The sequence below is a fragment of the Sciurus carolinensis genome, chromosome 15 (assembly GCF_902686445.1).
Source record: "Sciurus carolinensis chromosome 15, mSciCar1.2, whole genome shotgun sequence".
Classification (NCBI taxonomy): domain Eukaryota; kingdom Metazoa; phylum Chordata; class Mammalia; order Rodentia; family Sciuridae; genus Sciurus; species Sciurus carolinensis.
The window spans coordinates 71,079,989-71,100,614 of NC_062227.1; the positions used below are offsets into that span (position 1 = coordinate 71,079,989).

Genomic DNA, 20,626 nt, shown 5'->3' on the forward strand with positions numbered 1-20,626 from the left:
TGTATATAAAATCCATATTTGTGTCACAGGTGATGCTGCACTGACTAGCCCTTGCTGTTCTTTTAAACTCCCATGTTTCGACCCATTCACCATCTGTAAGAAACATTTTCTCATTCTAATCCTCTTTTAAATTTAAATACAGAATGAAGATTCTGGAATGTAACTGAAAATCATCTAAAAAAAAAAATAGAGTGTATGTTGATAGAGAAATAATGAAGGTAGAAATGACAGGTTCTTCCGGGAGGAGAATCAGCAGAGTCTTCAGCCTGGCCAGCCTCGCTAAGTCCCACCTGCTGCTGAGGCTGCATTCCCATCCAGCACAGCTCAGGATCCTAATGCAGTCACTCCAAGTCACTGACCTTATGAAGGATGAGAAATTGAATGAAAAGCTGTTTTCCCTCCTTGTAAACACGTCCCCTGAGTTGTGCAGAGGAATTACATGGTTGGAGAACATTGTTGTATTGATGTCCTATTGGAAAGTATTTTCAAATCTGATCAACTGCCTTACAAATAAGGTTCTGAAGACTTGAGTCCGTCCCTGCTGTGCATGGCAGCAGAATGATTAAGTTAGCTCAGAAGCACTTACCATTGTCTGGGGGCCAGGGCAGCACAAGGACTGATTGGCATTATTACTTATTCTATGTGAATGCTGATGGTGCATATTCATGGCAGAGTCCTTTCTATGCTTATTGACATTCATAAATGAAAAGGCCTTGCTTTGCTGACTATCTAATTGGTAATTTAATTTCTCTAATAACTTTCTTTACAGGAACTGGATTTTGAAGCCAAAACAAGTTATACGCTACGAATAGAAGCTGCAAATAAAGACGCTGACCCCCGCTTTCTAAGCTTGGGGCCATTCAGTGACACAACCACTGTCAAGATCATCGTGGAGGACGTAGACGAGCCCCCCGTGTTTTCTGCACCCTTGTACCCCATGGAGGTGTCGGAAGCCACCCAAGTGGGCAATATCATCGGCACTGTAGCTGCTCATGACCCGGATTCTTCCAACAGCCCCGTGAGGTAAAAGCTCATTTCCTACCATTTTCAGTCAGTGTGCCTGTATTCACGACTCATGTTTTTATGTGTGATTCTTTTTTCTTCACAGTACATAAAATCTAAGTGTTTAAATATAGGGAGTCATAGCACCAGAACTCAACCAGGATCAGAACGATCCAACATGGTGCCCATTCAAAAATGTCACCTGACTACCCAAGGCCATTGTTCAGCAGTGCTATTTTTGGACAACCATTGTTATACACAAGTCATAGCCAGTGTTTCTCAATTATCCTGAACCTCTTTCAAAGCAAGCTGTGTGCAGCAGTTATGTGCATGTCTTAGTCGTAGGGTGAATAAATGTGTGTGTGTGCATATATATATATAGTAATAGTATAAACTATGTAAGTGAGAGATTGACTTTTGAACTAGTCATTTTTTTTCATATCGGTCTATTTGAACATTATTTTATTGTTTCTACTCATAAAAATAAGACCATACCTTATCTATGCATAAAGACTCTTTAAAGCTGGGCACAGTGATGCGTGCCTGTAGTCCCAGCAGCTTGGGAGGCTGAGGCAGGAGGATCATGAGTTCAAAGCCAGCCTCAGCAACTTAGTGAGGCCCTAAGCAACTCAGCAAGACTCTGTCTCTTAAAAAAATACAAAAATGGGCTGGGGATGTGTCTCAGTGGTTGAGCGCCTGTGGGTTCAATCCCCAGCACCAAAAAAGACTATTTAAAATAGCTTTCCAAATAGCTTCTATATCGAATAGGCACATTGTTACATTCCAATAATTTCTTCAGGCTTTTCAGAATATCTTAAACATTCCATTTTGCCCTTTTTACCCACATAGGCAATCTGAGATCTGCCTGTGTGTTTGTGTGTGTGCTTGTGAAAATTATTCTTATCTATTGGGGTGAATATTATAAAAAGCACAGTTGAAAGGAGACAGGCATTGTATTACTTAGTTTGGGTTTGGAAGACATTTAACTTTTCAATATGAAAATGTAATTTTTAAGACAAAAACTAAATTTGGATTTCATTGGTATTCAACAATGCTTCAGAGCTAAATCTGAACATTACTAAAAACTGTCATTATTTATTATTTACATGACTCTCATCTCCCTGCAATCATTTCATTACTTTATATTACAGGTTAGCTTGCTCCATTTCTTCTCTTTCCTTCACATTAACAAAGTCAAGTAAAGAGTGCTATGAAGTCGGCGTGTCCCTATTTGTCCCAAATTGGAGGCAAATTGTTGCCAATGCTCTTTCACATGGTGAATTTTAACCAAATCTAAGGACATAGTCTGTGACTAATACAATTGTGAGTCACAAATGCACCACACAGATCAACCCCCGTACTTACGGCTTTCATTGTCAGCATACTGATTTGGACAAGCTGGAATTTGGGTTTCTTCAGAGACGCCTTGTCTTGGGAATGCCCTTAAGTCTCCTGACTTTATGAACCTTAGCAACAGCAACATTATAGGCACAGGTCAGCGCCAGAGGACTCTGTGATTTCTGCTCAGGTCACTTAACTTAATGGAGAGAAAGACAGATATGCTTTCCTGGAATTTTTTGAGGGCGTGGTAAAAGTCAGAGGCATACTAATATATATATAAAATGAATTTGGGTATTTAAGAATGTGGATTGATTACACCGATATTTCTCATCTTGTTACTTAATACTTTTTTTTTACTCCCTTATGTTGGAGCTTCCTCTTATACTTCTTCCAAGAAATTCTTCTACCTTTTGTAATATTTGGTTTGGAAAAAAATTCACAGTAGTATTGCATAATAATTTGGGGAAAAGAAGAAAGAATAGGCCCAACCTGATAGTAATTTGTGTTAGAGATGAGGTGAACTCCAGGTCTGTTCTTTGTAGTAGAGAAAGAGCCAAAGACTAGCTGTTGGTTTTGGAGGCCAAGATCCCCATGCCCTTTATCAGTTAAAGAGTATCTGACTGGCCTTGCCTTTTAACTTGTTCTCATTTTTTTTTTCAAGTAATGAAGGTGACTTTAAATTTCAGGTTAGGACTAGCTTACAGCATTATCTCCCAGATTGCATGATAGACTTTGTCTCAATGAATCAAAATTATGTCAGGAGGCTTGATGGGGGTGAATATTTCCTTGGTATTTGTGAAATTAATTTTCAGACTTATGTTTAATATCCATGTACTTGAAATATTTGTTTATTTTATACAATTTTCATAAGGTCTGCATCATAAGGTCCGCATCATAACTGACATTTCTTGTTTCTAGATTTGTGTCTCCAGTATTTCTCCTCCCCTATTCCTTTATGAATATTTTAAGAGGCCCATCCCATCATTTTATAGTTTAACAAGGATGTGCTTAACACGTGTACAGTCTCTAAAAACTGGTTCTCTTTCCTACACTGCTGTTTGCTGAGTGGTCGAGAAATTTCGTTTAGCTTCCTAAGTTTCTCTGTAAACCAGCAAAAAGGGAAAGTAACTTTGATGCCTACTTTATCCCAGGTTTTTAAGATGATTAAATAATAAAGAGAAAGTTAATGATGCTTTTAAACTGAATCATGACAAACATTAACAATTATTATCATTATACATCACTCGTATTATACTGTGTTTTCATGCAATTTTATTTTAAGTTCAATAAAGTCAATGAAAGGAGGCATTTCATATGCAACCATGTTGGCCATTTATATTGAAGATTGTTTTGTACTCACATATATCCCAATATACAGACAATATTACATAGTTGGATGGGTGTAATCATGTATAGCATAGTCTTTTGAGGTGGAAGAAAAACTATTTCCCCATTGAGATGGAACATGAGAGTCTTAGCAAGTGTGAGCTTTGTTCCCCTACACCAGCAGCATTAGTGCAGAGTTTTGACAAATGGAAAGCAATATTTTTTTATTGTAATTGTTTAAAATTAGCCCAAGAGTGTTAGAATTTTAAAAGAGTGTGGATCGTTGGATAATTAGTTTTAAACTTATTGACATTATTTGTAGAATGACACTGAAATCCAACTTATGTCACTTAACATCTGGAATATGTACTGTTACATTGGGCAAGAGACTTGAATTGCAGATATAAATATATTTTCTTGCCTCTGTCAAGGTAAAATTGAGATCCTCTTCATACATGATCCCTGCTTTGTACAGAATTAAAAAATCTATTTACTTTACTAAAAATCAGCTTAATGCTCTGTGAGACTCTTCAATATGCACCTCCCTGTATCTGAGAAAGAAAACTAGGTCAGTCACACTGTAACCTTCTCAAACTTTACCACTATAACCTTGTCAGGTTGACTGTTGGCAAGTACAATAATCCTAGGTGGAAAGATTAAGTGAACCTGGAGCCTGGGGATTGGCCAGAACATACTGCCACTGGGAAATGTGATGCCTGTTTAAAATTCTTTTAATACAGTTTTCCCACCATCCACATACCCTTTCTAAACCACTATTTCATGCACACTTTTTCCCAAATGGAAACTAAAACCAAGTCAAACCCAAAGGTGAAAATCAGATGATATTTGCAATTACTTTTTTAAAAGGCAAAGTAGATATTTGAGGGCAAACATGTTTCTGGCTTTGTTTTTACCAGCTCAGGTAAATTTTAGTCCCAAGCATTGAATTAAGCTATACCTATCCAGCTTGCACACAGATTGTGGTCTGTTTATTTTGATCATCTTTTTGGATGATGGAAACTTTGCTCCTGTTTCTCATCCAAGATGGTAGGAACTCCAAGAGCAGCTTGGAGACCAGAGGACTCTAGACTCATTCTTTATGTCTACACTGGCAGACTGATCAATGACTTGGCATATGTTCATTAATAACTGCTTGTGTAAGACACTGGGGGAGACGCTGGTAGGAAACAAAAATAAATTAAACATTCCCTCCAACCTCTAGGAACTTACAATCTGGATGAAGTAACAAGATCCCATAAAAGTTGAACACTCTTAGGAGGAAAAAAAATGCTAATGCTGTAGCATAGCAAATTGTGAGATGAATCCTGATTACACAGTTCACTGAACACAAGCCTTGGTTTGAAGGAGCAATATCATGAGCAAGGCTTTGTGGGATGACAGGGTTTGGACAAGCCAAGAAAACTTAGTGCAAAGTATGTTTATGTTTTATTTAGCTGTGTCCTAAGAGCCCAGTGCTCAATTATGAAATCAGCAGATTTATTTCTATAGACTACCAAGAAAACCCAGAGAACCAAGGCTAAAAATACCCAAGGATTTGAAACGTCATATTACAAATAAAATCAGATGCCAACAAGGGTGAGTGAAAAGTAACAGGCATCGTTTCAGCATTTCTAACTATTTAAATAACAACTTTATGTTAAACATATTTAGGTAATATTTACCTGTATGCACCTTAGGCCTTTCAGGTATTGTCTATCCTCAGATAAAAAGTCATAAAGTTACACCAGAAATGACAATATCTGATCTGGCTGGTAGGAACACATTTGGGGTATTTGAGTGATGCAGTACATATTTTTAAGTAGCCTGTATGCATGCATATGTTTCTATGCATTATTCTAAATAATTTATGAATATTTGATTTTTATAAGATATACAGAGAGCTAGTAACATATAGAAAAACAGTATTAGCAAAAAATAGTTAATTTGAAAAGTAGCAGAAATCAATTCTGTGAGGAGAATATGAGCTGTGTCCTACCTAAAAATGTTCCTCATTTTAACACAATTACCACTAAAAATGTAAAATGAAAGTATATGTTCAGGCATGGAGAAAACAAAAAAATGGGCTTTTGTTAGATGAGTGCACTTACTATGCAGAGATAATTTTCCAAATGTGTTAAGTAGGAAATGCTTAATTTATTTGGGCCATTTGTCCCTGTTTTTTTTTTTTTTTTTCCATTATTTTGTTCAGAATCAGAATGGTGCTCTCAGCAAAGACCTTGAAAGCAAAGACCTTGAAGTAAGCTTTTGGGAAATCTCCACATAAAATGAATTTATTGAAAATTGGGTGTTTCCTGATTTGCCCCTCAACATATTTTCAGTTCTAAAATACCTATTGAAACATCAGGTTAATAAAAGGACAGAAAAATCTGCAACTGTTTTCATGTAAATCAAGAACTATACATGAGGTTGCAAGATTAGGTTGCTCATATTTATTTATTTTCTATTGTCCTGTTAACATTCTTTAATTGTAATCAACAGAAATTGTTCATGGTAAACTTTATAAAAATGGAATTTTTTGAAATAATTGGACAAAATCATAAAATCAAAGGAAAAGTTCCATTTTTGGAGAAAAGAACAGGAAACTTCCTCTATAAATTGAGTAGCAAGAATGAGCAGCATCTAGGGTTCAGGACCCAGCAACTGGAGGAATCACCCCGATCTTTTTCTGGTGGACCTCCATTTGAGAGTTACGCTTCTTGAAGAATTTTTTGGTCTATCACAATATATGTAACCAACTATAACATAGAATCTTCTGGGTATCTTGATTGTACCCAAGACTGTATGAGATTGAGGCTCAAATCCCCAAAGGAAAATTGGGTTGCTTTGGTCAGAATAAAGGGGGAGGATGCCAACAGAGTGTCTGCTATCATTATGTACAGACATTCAGCTTATTTCGAAGTAATTTACTTCTCACTAAATCATTCCAAGGCAAACATTATTATCTCTTCACTACAAATAAACATACCTGTGGTCACAGTTAACACACATGGTTCCAGTACTTCACTGAGACCTATCTGAAACCTGTACAAAACTTACACCCAGTGCATGCCCCCACACACCAGTTTCATAATAGGTGAAAATTTTCATTTAAATGATTCAGCTGTTTCTCTTGTTCCTATTTTGATGCACTTATTATATTTTTCTTTGCCATTTTTGGAGTGTGGAGGAGGTATTTGTACTAATGTAGCCCACTCACCAAATTTATAGTTGGTGATCAGAGTGATACTTGCAGATATGAAGAAGATCATTTTAATTGATTTGATGACTTATCAAAAGCTTCAGTGACAGTATAAGACGTTTGCTCAGAATTCATTTGGTAACGAATATGGGGAACACTCAAGGTACACAGTGGCATAAGGTGCTTCCCCGGCCCTCCTGCTATCGAGTTGTAGAAGAGACCTCATGTGAAGACTCGTAAAACATACAGTGTTAAATCTGGAAATGTGAAATCACTGCAGCCCTTTCTCATTTTGTAGATCAAGAATCCCAAAATTCAAATGGTGAATAAAAAGCCCCAAATGGTGGAATAGTTTCATGTTGTGTGTGGAGATAGTGCCTTTGAATCCCCGGAAGTGTAGCACAGGAGCATTTGTTAAAGACTGTGGATCACACATCCTGTGGGGTTCTGAGAAAGCACGCTTCCCTTGTCATTGGAAGGCTGCTGCTATAATGCTAGTGGCTGGTCAGCAAGCAATAATAGGGTGAAAATAATTGGGAGCCAGGAAACCTAGTACAGGGTGGCAATGTGAGGAAGGGCACAGGCACAGGGATGTGCACATTTTCATTCATCAATCAACACATCGGTTTGATTGATTAGGAATTTAGATAGCAGAACGAAGTGGGGAAAGAGATGATTGTAAGCGGTAGAGATGAAAGGCTCATTTCCTGGGAAGGATACTGGAAAGATGTTCCAGACAGACATGTCTCTGAATCGTGGCTCTGCCAGCTACCAATGGAGAGACCTCAGAGTCCAATACTGAAGTACGACAATGAGAACACCAGCTTGCGTAGTGAGAAACTGTGCTTGGCAAGGAGCTACAGAGCTTAATACTAATGGCATACTGAGAAGTCTGGAGCCGTGCGCTCCACGACTGATAATTTGGCAGAAAACCTCAATAAGGGCCTTGGCTTTTTTATCAGACACTTTTCACCTTGTATTTACTAGATGCCTTCTGGATCTCTTGCCACTATATTTATGCCCCAGATGAGAGAAATGGAAAAGGGCAAAATTCAAATACCAAGAAAACTATTAACTGTCTTCCATTCTTATTTTTCAATGAGGCTCCACCCAACAACTTATTTCATATTTTATAAAATCTTAGGCAGAAGACACCACATTTACAAGGGAGGCTAGTAAATGTAGCTTTTTGGCTGGTGACATGACTGACTCCAACAGAGAAGTGGTCTCTTAACAAGAATTAAGGAATTAGGGATGCACATGGAAGTCTCTCCATGCATGACCACATATGTGTATGTGTGGAAACAAGGAAAAAGTGAACTATGTTTTACATACGCAATACATTCTGGAAATGCAAAAGCTCAGAGGAAGAATAATCTTGGGGAAAGACTGTTGAATCTGCTTTAAGATATATTGAGCATGAACATAATAAGGTGCTCCCTTATCGAGCAGTTTACAAAATTTCAGGAACAGATTTGAAGGTAGTTATCGAGATGCAGAGCTGTCTCATAATAAGTTGATAGGACAGCTTAACTGCTGTTGCCGCAAAATTAGGAAAGCGTTCTCTCTAATTGGACATTCCAGCACACACCAAAGGGGCCTGAGCATTTCAGGTCGTTAATCTGCAGAAGTTAGAGGCATCTTTGTGAGTCCACACACCATTAATGACATCAGAATTTGCACTGACGTTAACTTTGGTGTTTGACTAGGAAAGCACCTGTCCTCCCACTTCCAGCTCAACCTCCAATTAACTAGGCAACAGCATGTCTCAGTGTCCAGGCCAGTGATTGCAGAACTGCAAAGAGTGTGCTCCCACAAATTTTTGGAAGGATTGTCTTGTTTTGGTTTAGCCTGTTCTTCCAGACTCTAAGGTAGAGATAGTCTAAATTTCTTGTTCTGAAAAGGGCCCATGATTTCTCTGAACTAAGGGATTGTTTTCTCAGCCACCTTCATATATTAGATAATGCCTCATCCCTCTGTTGCACTATTTTACGTCTGTAGAGGAGTTGGTAGAAACGAGTAACTCCCTTAACACTGACAATCCCTAGCCGTGCCATTAAGAAGCATAAGAAGTACCAGTACTGTTTTGGCTTCTGTGCATCCCCTGGTCTTGCCAAAGTCTCGCATCTCTTCTCAAGTCAATACCTCATTCTTTCCCTCACACCTTCTCTAACTTCTTCCATTATATTTTACCACAGCAACTCCATGGATGCCTCCTAAGCAGGTATCATTGAGTTACTATTTTTAACAATTACTTGCTTATGCAGTGATTTACTGAAATAATGTCATTGCAGGTGCTGAAGAAAAATCACTGAATATATGAATGAATGAAGACAATAATACAGTGTAATAAGTCACAAATTCCCAAATATATACACATGCATGTAAACACACACACACATATACACATACACAGAGCTGTCCTATTCAGTGAGCTCTAAGTGAGGATTATAGCTACTAACAGATAATATAATTTATAACTGAAAGTTGCAGAGGTTATTATTTAGAAATGATGATGATAAACGTTTGAATGATAGAAACTTTGGTTTCCCATACTTTTTAAAACATATAGACGTCTAAGTTATTTCTGTATACCTAAATCATTAGTGAATAGTCTGTTAGTTGAATAGTTATTGAAACCATAGTTATCTAAACCATTTTAGATATTAAATGCATTCTCAACTTTAATTTCCTTTATTCTAATGTGGGGATCTTTGAGATGACTGATAATTGAGACTTTATTTCTGGCTTTGGTCCTATGAAGAATGGCACAAACTCATTTAAACAGACATATGTCAAATTCAAAGTCTTATGCCTTTAAGAATATGAAAGTCTATTTTTCATGAAGGTACAAATGCTAGTGATAAATGTAGTGGATTTAACAAAATGCACAACTGAAGATTTTAGTATTGACTCAATAAACACATGAGTTCATAGGTAGACTCCTCTTATCAAACATCAACATCAATCATACTATTCCTGGATAAAATGTACATGAAAGCATATATTTTATATGTGTATATTGTTTGCATACATGTTATATGTAGTATATGTGTGTATACATATATATATATATACACACATGTAAATAATCCTAGTCTAGGTCTAGTAATAATAATAATCCTAGTCTCACTCCACTCTGTCTCTCACAATGAATACAGCTATAAAACCTGGATAGAAAAATCTATTCAGGACCCCGATAATCAAATAGTAGCAGGCAGTTTGGAAAAGAAGAACTCTATTAAATATATCTTCAAACTTCTGGTGAGTTTGCCATTATTTTTCTTCTATCATCCCCTGATCTGGTCTAAAAGCTAGAAAAAGGCTAACAAAATAATTCCACAGCAAGATGAAGTCATAAAATAATAAATGTGAGAGAAATGAATTCTGAATACCAGTGATAAGAAATCAGAAATAAAAAATATATAAATCGGTGAAATCAAAAGCTCATTCACTAAATAAACTAAAAACATTGATAAGTCACATCAACAATGAAACATCTGTAACATGTTATATATGAAATATAGATAAATAAGTACTATGAAAAAAATGATGTTAATATGAGGTGTCACCCAAAAGCTCCTTTGTTGATGCAGGAATGTTCAGGGATTTGAAATGATTAGCTCAAGAGACCTGTAACGTAATCACTGAATTAATCCATTTTCTGGATTGATAATGTGAATGGATTAACTGGGTGGTCACTGTAAGCCAGCGAAGCATGGCTAGTGGAAGGGGTCACTGGTGGCGTGCCTTGGGAATTGTGTATCTCACCCCCTGCTCTCAGTCTGCTTCCCTCCCACCATGAGCTGAAGAGTTTTCCCCCATCTGCACCCTCTGCCATGCTGTTCCAACTCACCTGGGGTCACAGCAGTGGAAGTGGACAAACCATGGACAAAAATGAACTTTTGCTCTTCTAAGCTCTTCTTGAGAGGTGTTTTAGTCACAGCAACAGAAAGCTGACTAACACAGAAATGATATTATTACAGATCCTGAAAGCATAAAAGGAGGATAAGAGAACATGATGAGCAACTTTACTCCCATAAATTATACAATCTAGAGAAAATATGACAGTTCAGTTTAAATCTATTGATTTATCAAACAGGGTAAACTTTCAAAATTCACCCAACTTGAAATAGCATTTATATTTAATGCTATTAAATGTATACTTTCTGAAAAAAAAAATCCAACCCAGCTGGTTTTGCAGTCAAATTATACTAAGCATTTAATGAATAATTAATATCAAGTCTGTGACACAGTGTTTTCTAGAAAATAGAAGAGGAAAGGCATCCCAACTTTTTTATGAGTCCAGCACTATGCTCAGTAGTCACATGATCAAATCCATTGATACAGAAAAATGTTCGGTGAAATTCAACATTCATTTCTGATTAAAAACAATGTTAGTGAACTAGGAATATAATACACTGTCTTCATCATAATAAATGGCATCTAAATAAATTATGAATAATATTATAATCATTACTAAACAAACCAATGCTTTCCCCACAATTCAAAAACAAGAATGCCCACTTGGTCTTATAGTCATCATATGGGACGCCCTTGCCAGTACAGTAAGGCAAGAACAAGAAGTAAAAGTCATACACAACTTAAGGAAGAAGTAAAACTACCTTTATTCACCAAGGTATCATTGTTTTCTTCAGAAACAATCTCAAGAAAATTTTAAAAATCTCCTGGAACAGGAAGGGATTTACCAAAGTTGCAGGATGCAAAGTTGATATGAAAAATTGTATTTTATATATTAACATGGTGCAATTAGAAATGAATGGCACAAAGGAATCTAGAATTTACAACTACAAAAAATAAAATACATAGGTACAAGTTTAACATACCTATATAGGATCTGTATCATGAAAAACGGACAAAGGAAAACCTGGGAGACAGACACATGCCCTTCATGGTTTGGAAGACTCACTCCAAGAAAATTATCAGTTATTCCCAAATTCATCCATAGAATAAATGAAATTATGTTCAAAATCCCAGAAGTTATTCTTATAGTTGTAGACAAACTGGACCTAAAGTTTACATGAAAATACAAGGAATCTGGAAGGTTCAGATAGTTCTGAAAAACAAGCATAATGGCAAAAAATCAGTCTAGCAGATTTCAAGATTCATTCTAGCTCCAGTCACCAAAAACCGGTGATATTTGCAAAGTGAGGTGGTGCAAATATACATCAATGGAACAAAATAGATACTCTAGAAATCAACCTACCTGAATATGATGGGTTGACTTTTTTGACAAAGATGCAGGGAAATTTAGTGGAAGATGATAGAGTTTGGAGGAAATGACATAACAATTGAAAAAGTGTATGTGTGCATGGCCTAACTTTACATCTTACACAATACTTGACTCACGATGGGTTGTATTTTTAATGTCAAATGTGAAAAATAAAAATATTAGAAGAGAGGAGAAAATATTCATAATAACAGGGATAGCCATAAAGTTTTTAAACATGGCCACAACAGCACCATCCTTTGGAGGAAGGGGAAGAAGAAGAGAAAACGGAAGGGGGGGGAAGAGGATGAGGGAAGTATATATGTATATATATGTATATATGTATTATGTATGTGTATATATATATATATATACACACACACGCAAAATAAAACAGGAATGTATGTCAGGCATATTATATATCATAATACATATTGATATAGGTAATATGTATGATAAATATCAACATACATAATATTAAAGTCAGATATATATATATGATTTTATCAAGGTTAAAGTATTTTGAAGAAAATGAAAAAACAAGCAAGGTATTGGGGAAAGTATATCGCTTTGCTAGCAAAGTTCTTGTATTAAGAATGCATAAAGAACTCTCAAAACTTTCTTCAATAGAAACAAATAATTCGGTTAATAATGGGCAACCTATTTAAACATATATTTCATAAAAGAGGATATGCATAAGGCAGATAATCACATGAAAATGTGGTCAGTGTAATTTATCATTAAGGAAATATAAATTACAAAGCACCATGTGGTGAGATGAATAACTAGAACCGTCAGCTGTTTCTGGTGGGAATACAGATGGGAGAGCTATGTTGGAAAACAGTTTGGCAGTTACCTATAAACACAGGACCCAGTGATCCCACCCCCTAGGGAAAAGAAAATGTGTTGAAACAAAACTTGCACATGAAAGCTTCCAGTAGTTTGCACATTGGTACCAACCCAAATATTCACTAGATGAGTGGGAAAACATGCTGGCATACAACCATTTGATGGAATACTATCCAGCATTAAAAATTCATGGATATTTCAATTAAATAAATAGCACAATCATGGGCACAAAGTTGGGTGAACCCGAGTCGTTACACTGAGTTAAAAGAAGTCAGTCCCAAAAGGTTGCATTCTATATGATTGCATTTCATGATATTCTCAAAAGGTTGAAATTATAGAGATGGAGAACTGAGGGGTGTTCTCCAAGGACTACTGTGGGATGGTTTGTAACTACAAAGAGACAGCGCAAGGGGGCCTCGTGGTGATAGGCAGTACTGCATGCTCATTTCAGTGGTGACTGCATGATCCATACATGTGGTAAAATTCACAGAACTGAACACCCCCCAAAATTTGCCTGTTATTTTACTATTAATGATAAAGTAATAATTTAGCTTGTGTTACTCCTTTTCAGAACTGTTCAAAGTGATATATGAATCCATAACTCTAGGATCCTAGCTTCAAAACCTTCATCAGTCACGAACATTAGAAAGGTTCCTTAGTGGACTCATACTTTGGTGTTCTTATTACTTTCAAAAATAATTTGAAAAATACTATGATGAACGACTGGGTAAAACTCACTAAAGAACCTATCGTCATCATTGGTTCTTTGCTAAGAAACTGATGTCCTGCACATCATCTCTTTGCATGATATGACTGAATAAAAATCCTAAGAGTAATATTCCATTGTGTACACCACAGTTTCTTTATCCATTCATCAATTGAAGGTCATCTATGTTGGCTCCACAATCTAGCTATTGTGAATTGAGCTGCTGTGAACATAGAAGTGACTGCATCTCTGTAGTATGCTGATTTTAAGTCCTTTGGGTATAAATCGAGGAGTGGGATAGCTGGTTCAAATAGTGGGTTCATTCCACGTTTTCTAAGGAATCTCCATACTGCTTTCCAGAGTGGCTGCACCAATTTGCAACACCACTCAGCCATGAAATTATGGCATTTTCTGGTAAATGAATGAATTTGGAAAATATTATTCTAAGTGAGATGGGCCAATCCCCCAAAAAACAAAGGCTAAATGTTTTCACTGATAAGTGCATGACAATATATAACGAGGAGGGGGTGGTGGAGGGAAGAGAAGAATGAAGGAACTTTGGATGATGTAGTGGAAAATGGAGTGGAAGGGGATGGAGGACAGAAAGATAGTAGAATGAAACAGACACTATTACCCTATGTACGTGTATGATTACACGAATGGTGTGAATCTGCATTGTGTACAACCATAGAAATGAAAAGTTGTACCCCATTTGTGTACAATGAATCAAAATGCAGTCTGTAAAAATAAAAAAGATTTTAATAAAAAAATATCCTAAGAGCTTACAAATTGGCTCACAGGCCTCTGTGGCCTATGAAATATGCAGGATGCAGGGCACTGTTTTCCAGGCCAGGTCTTGCAAGTGCTGCAACTTTTACTTTGGTGTGTGTTTTGCATTGCCTGCTCTGGCGAAACCAGTTCTCCTGTCAGGAGGACACTCAGGCCAGGTGGAGAAGAGAAGCCAACTTGCCAGCACCCATTTGTCCCCCACGCCACCCACATTGCATCCAGGTGAATGAGACACTTTGGAGACGAATCTTCCAGCCCCATTCAGGTCATCGGATGGCTGCAGCCCCAGAGAGCATGTGACTGCAGCCTCCTGAGAACCCAAAAGCTAAAAATGACCTACTAACACACTCCCAAATTCCTGACGCAAAAAGCAAGAAATGTCAAATAGCTGTTAGTGGTCCAATCCAGCGATTTTGCACTGCAGCAAGTGCATACACGGGAGTGATCGTAAGGAGGACCTGGGGTGTAAGAAGAGAAAGACGTGAGGGATTAAAGGAAACACGTTGGTATTGAAAAGATGTTGGTAGCATCACTGAATTATAGGTCTTCATCAGGATGCAGGATGCAGGGTGAGGGAGTGGGAGGAGCGGGAACAGGAGTCGCATGCTTGAGGCTGAGCTTCAATAACACTGTGTGTGTAACAGCTCTTAAGCTGTGGGTGTGTTCATAGGAATCCATATACCTGAATTGTGGGAAAAGGAACATGTGACTGGACTCAAGGAGCTCAAGTCAACGAGATGCCCATGTCTGATGACTCAGAGCTTATTCGAATCTGTTATTAATCATCATGCCTAAAGTGTGTGTTTTTTCTTTTTTTTTTTTTCTTAGTTTGTTTATTTAATTACTTGTCTTTAAATGAGAACTTTTGTCTTTTCCACCTAGAAAGACTGCCAGGGAATATTGAAAATGACTACTTTTTTCAGGAAAAAAATAACATGGGATAAGATTACAAGTAAAATAGTAGATTTTCACTAATGTTTAGAATGCAGATGCAATTTTAGGGATTCTACTTTGAAATGTCTTTGGCATCCTGATCAAGTCCCCTGATGAGAGACACAAAATAAATCATGATCAGGTTGGTGTTTTCCAAACAAAATATCTTAATAAGTATGTGCAAAATGTCAAGATGTCTATATATGTTGTATCCCAGAGGGATCTAGAACCATGGCCAGTGCTACTATCTCTTGTAAATATTTTTCAAGAGCAATAATAATAGAAATAATGAATTCAAAGTTATAACAACACATTCAAAGCCACTGTGAACATAAATATTGTGTGTATTTTCTTTTTTCAATTTTTTATTTGTTCTTTTTAAATAAAAATGACAGTAGAGTGTATTTTGACATATTATACATACATGGAATATGACATTATAATTAGTCTTGTGATTATACATGATGCTGTGGTGTTGAACTCTCTGATAGAAGAACAAAGATATTATAGGACACACAGGGCATGAGTCAAGAGCTATCTGAGAGAAATTTTAAACAAGGCATAGATTTATATCACCAACATGACAGATCATGGAGTCAGCATGATTTAGGGATTAGTGATGAAATTATTGAAATAACTTTAGCAAAGTCTCATCAAACATAAATGTTAAATTTTTGCTTTTATTTTTCAATTAGGTATTCAATTGACAGAAACACAGACTTGGAGAGATACTTCAATATTGATGCCAACAGTGGAGTTATTACAACTGCCAAATCTTTGGATCGAGAGACAAATGCAATTCATAACATCACAGTTCTTGCAATGGAGAGCCGTAAGTTGTAATGTCTAGAATTACCTGAGGAGAGAGGGGAGTGAGTGTGGAGAACAGGTTACTGGAGACTATAACACAAGTTTGAATCATCATAGTTACTCAATTGCATTAACCAAAATGAGAAAAAAAACTTTCAAGCTGTAAAACATATGTGTATCCCTTAGGTTCATTTGCTAACACTTACTCAGGTATACAATATTAATGAAAACAGGACACATATTTCCTGATATTTACAAATTTAATGAAAAGACAACACTATTAAGGGATAGGCCTTCAGAGTTCCTCTTGCTTTGGGGTCACATTTCATATATTTCATTTATGCTATTAGGGAATTGGTGAAGTAACTTACAGTAATTAGTAAATTGATCTGTAACCAAGAGATTTAGATTTGAACATTTTGACAACTAACTAATTTTAGTTCCTGATCAGAAAAAAATGGAAAAAAACTATATCCATATTAATGCATATGCACATTTAGTACTGTGTATATAATAGAAATTTATATTCAATTAAATACAACCTTTAGCCTCAAAGAAAATCAAATATCATGGTTTGCTGTTCATTCTTCTCTTGACAGTTTTCTTTTCAGGTACTACACACACACACACACACACACACACACAAGCACACATATACACATACACATACACCCCATATAAATATGCATTGCATACATACATAGCCACACCACATACACATATGCACACACCCCATTTGCATGTACTCATATATACACATATGCCTGAAGGTATATATACACATACATAAATTAGCACATACATATTTGGATCAGATTATCTGCGACTCCCTTTAAAGAATGTAGGATTACAAGTGTAAATTTCTTTTGAAACTTATGCTTCAGAGATGCATGTTATTTTTGCTTGATTTTTAACGTAAGTGTTTTTGCTAGTTTTCCATGGAAGTTCCCTAAGTAAAATAGCAGGGGAATAGCAACTTTTCCCTCAGAGTAAATAGTGACACATTTTCTCATTTATTAGAGAATCCGTCTCAGGTAGGAAGAGGCTACGTGGCCATCACCATACTAGACATTAACGACAATGCCCCTGAATTTGCCATGGAGTATGAAACCACGGTCTGCGAAAATGCCCAGCCAGGGCAGGTAAGAGGCTTGAGAACCTTGCTCCTTGTTTGTGGTTTCTTTAGAAACATCCAGCAGCAGTGCCTTTGAAATCTTCCAGCTTTAAGATAACATATCATCAGCTTGTTTCAGCAAAACGAATGCTTTGATGTGCAGCATAAACTAATATGAAAGGAATTTTCAAATTCTGGTTTAATTGAGTGACCACAGTTCCTCAGGAAGAAAAGGTAAACTTCATAAAAGCCCTGCTCAGTGGTTAAGGGCTTCAGCTCCTTTAAGGAGAAATATAGCATATTAAGCTTGATTGGGCTGTTTCCCACATTACACGGCAGAGTTTAAGAACCTTGAAGTTCTGAGAATGGAGTGCAGTTCAGTTGCAATCCGCTTCCTGTGTCCATAGCATTTGGTGGCTTGTGATGTTTACTGGGATGTCTAATCAATTGGTGCAGCTCATTTCTGATGTTCACAAAGGAAGTTCAAACACACACTTTGAAAAGGCCATAATTTGTTTTTCAGGGCTCTTTTTAGATTGGGTTCATACAGGTACATCTGTTGGTTTCCCCAGTTCTTTCGGAAAGATGACATTTATGATAAGCTGTAAAACTACTCAGAAAATGTAGCAGAGTCCACCAGTATGCCTTCCTGTCTTACCTTCTCTATTTCTAGGTTATCCAGAAGATCAGTGCAGTTGATAAGGATGAACCATCCAATGGACACCAGTTTTACTTCAGCTTAACAACAGATGCCACAAATAACCACAATTTTTCATTGAAAGATAACAAAGGTAAGGTGTTATTGTCGCTGGTGGAGGTAGCAGCAGACTCCCTAAGCAAGTGATTTTTCTCCCTCAGGAATGCAGCTATGGATTTTTTTTTTTTTTAACAGCAAGGACATTAATTAAAGGGCAATGGGCTCCTTGAGTAATTTTTATCTATAGATTTGCTGCCACGAAGGAGAAGCTGCTATTTAAATCATTTTAGTTCTAAAGCCAAGGGGGAAATGTTACATCTATTTTTCTTCCTTTTCTTTTAGACACGTGCTTCCTTATTTGTATACCATGCTTTTATACAAATGATCTAATATACTGAGGGTCCCCTTAATGAGGACTCTGCAGCATAGATGCAACTTGAATCTTGGGGAAAATAATCAGACCTTACACAGTTCCACCTAAAGCAACCTTGATTTAATGCTCTCAACAAAAACATCTGTTAGTCTTTTGTTTTTACATAAAAATAAAGGTATTCCATGAAAAGAATAATAATATATTAATTATGCTAGTAATATAAAGCATAAAATAATAAAAGAGCTTGCTCTCATGGCAAATCATACTTCCCTGCTTAAGAGGTAATCACTCTTAGCCATTTCCTAAGTATCATTGTAGAAATATTTTACAAATACCTGACTTTGCTTAATGTATTTTCTTTAGGAAATTTTAAAGGAGGCATGTGATGATGCTTTTCTGTTATCTAATTACAAATTTATATATTGGGTTTTTGGGGGGAAATGTAAGAAACAGATTTTATAGTCAAGTACTGACTTAACTGGAAGGACTTGCTTTCAGAAGATGGATATTATGAGGGCTTTTGCCTGAAGCCACAACTGCAGAAAATCCAAACTTAGACTCAAAAATTCAATCTGAAAATAATAATTTTCCAGATACCAATCTCAATTTAATGAGAACTCTCCATTTTCCCTTTAGTAATATAAAAGAAAGAGCATTCTCTGTGTGTAATCCCAAACTCTCTGACTTAATCATCGTTGGAAAGGATCATTCTCAGGTTTGGAGGCTTCCAGTAAATGCAAGGTCTGCACAAGGAGAATGTGAATATATCCCCCTTGTGTCCTCATCCAAGGCCACCACAATTCTTGTGCAGCTTGAGCACAAACATATCTGGATTTATGGACCATCCATAATGCCACACAATTGAAAAAGTCCCCACGTTACCTACACAAGCCCAGAATCCCCCAGCCTGTACCATGAAGCAAGACATCTAGATAAATAGGGAGAAAATCAGTCCTTATGTTCTTTTCCATCTTGGGGAGCATGCTGAACAGAGGGTTCCCTTCTCCCATGTTGGAAATTTCAGCTTCTGCTTCTTAATTAATTGTGTATGTATGCAAAAGTGTGCTTTTGATGTGTCATATTAGATTACAAATCAACAACTTTGAAAAATGTTTCTGTATTGAATTATAAACACAGATAGCATCTCAATCAGTGAGAGGTAAATTCATAGACCTGTGTGTTAATATGTTAAGCATAAAAAGACATATACAATATAATATCCCTCAATTTAAATTTTCAGGGAGTACCATCTCAATTCTTTTATTTTTCTTTTGTTCCTATTACCAGAGATTAAACCCTCAGGGACAAACTACACCTATAGCTCTTTTTATTTTATTTTTTTTAATTTTTAGACATATTCAAAATTTTTAAAAAATGGTCTCAAAATTATGGCCATATCTTTTAAAATAAAAGATTTGTTTATATAAAAACCCACAAGCTGGAATTTAATAATCAAATATTTTGATTTTTTTCATCTACAATTGTAGTAAATATCTTTTATGCAATCTAAGGTGAGATTGCTGCTCTGTGCTGTTTGAAACAGAAAGGACATCAGCTTGCTCTTTCGCTAGAATATTACCAATGTGTGTGTGTGTGTGTGTGTGTGTGTGTGTGTGTGTGTGTGCTGCTAAGGATTGAGTGCAGGAACTTTACTACTGAGTTACATCCCTAAGTCCTTTTTATTTATTTTGGATTCAGGGTCTTGCTTAGTTACACAGTCTAGCCTAAAACCTGCAATCCTCCTTCCTTAGCCTCCTGAATAGCTGGGATTATAGATGAATGGCATTGTACCCAACCCAACTATTGTTGTTTCTTATTAACATTGGATAAATATCTATTTAACTTTTTGGAAGAATATATATAGACACACACACACACACACACACACGTATATACTCTCTATATATACATCCTTATATGTTTTCTCTATATGGTCTTTATATACATATTCTATGTACTTTTATACATATATATATATATATATATATACACACACACACACTATATGTGCACACTGAATAAAACTATGGTCTTGATTTCCCTTCTTTTGCTTCATATTTTTTGTTAGTTACTATAAATTCTGATGATCCCATAAATTCTGTAATTAGTTAATTAAGACAATTTATCTGGATAAATTGCTAACAAATTAAAAACTCCATTTCTGATATCGAAATCACAGCATGTCATATAAACATATTGATGACTTTTTAAATATTTATAATTACTATAATGTTTAGATGAGATAGAATTTTGAATA

The 20,626-nt window shown here is 36.3% G+C and overlaps 1 protein-coding gene across 3 annotated transcripts in view; it reads left to right on the forward strand.

The window, feature by feature from the left end:
• The window catches only part of Cdh7 (cadherin 7), a 123,025-nt gene that overhangs the window by 79,770 nt on the left and 22,629 nt on the right, over nucleotides 1–20,626 (forward strand). For all 3 annotated transcript variants that reach the window (XM_047526871.1, XM_047526873.1, XM_047526872.1), the window contains 4 exons: nucleotides 770–1,023; nucleotides 16,071–16,207; nucleotides 17,206–17,327; nucleotides 17,973–18,090. In XM_047526871.1, the coding sequence (XP_047382827.1) occupies nucleotides 770–1,023; nucleotides 16,071–16,207; nucleotides 17,206–17,327; nucleotides 17,973–18,090 (631 nt within the window). The remainder of the gene's footprint in view (nucleotides 1–769; nucleotides 1,024–16,070; nucleotides 16,208–17,205; nucleotides 17,328–17,972; nucleotides 18,091–20,626) is intronic.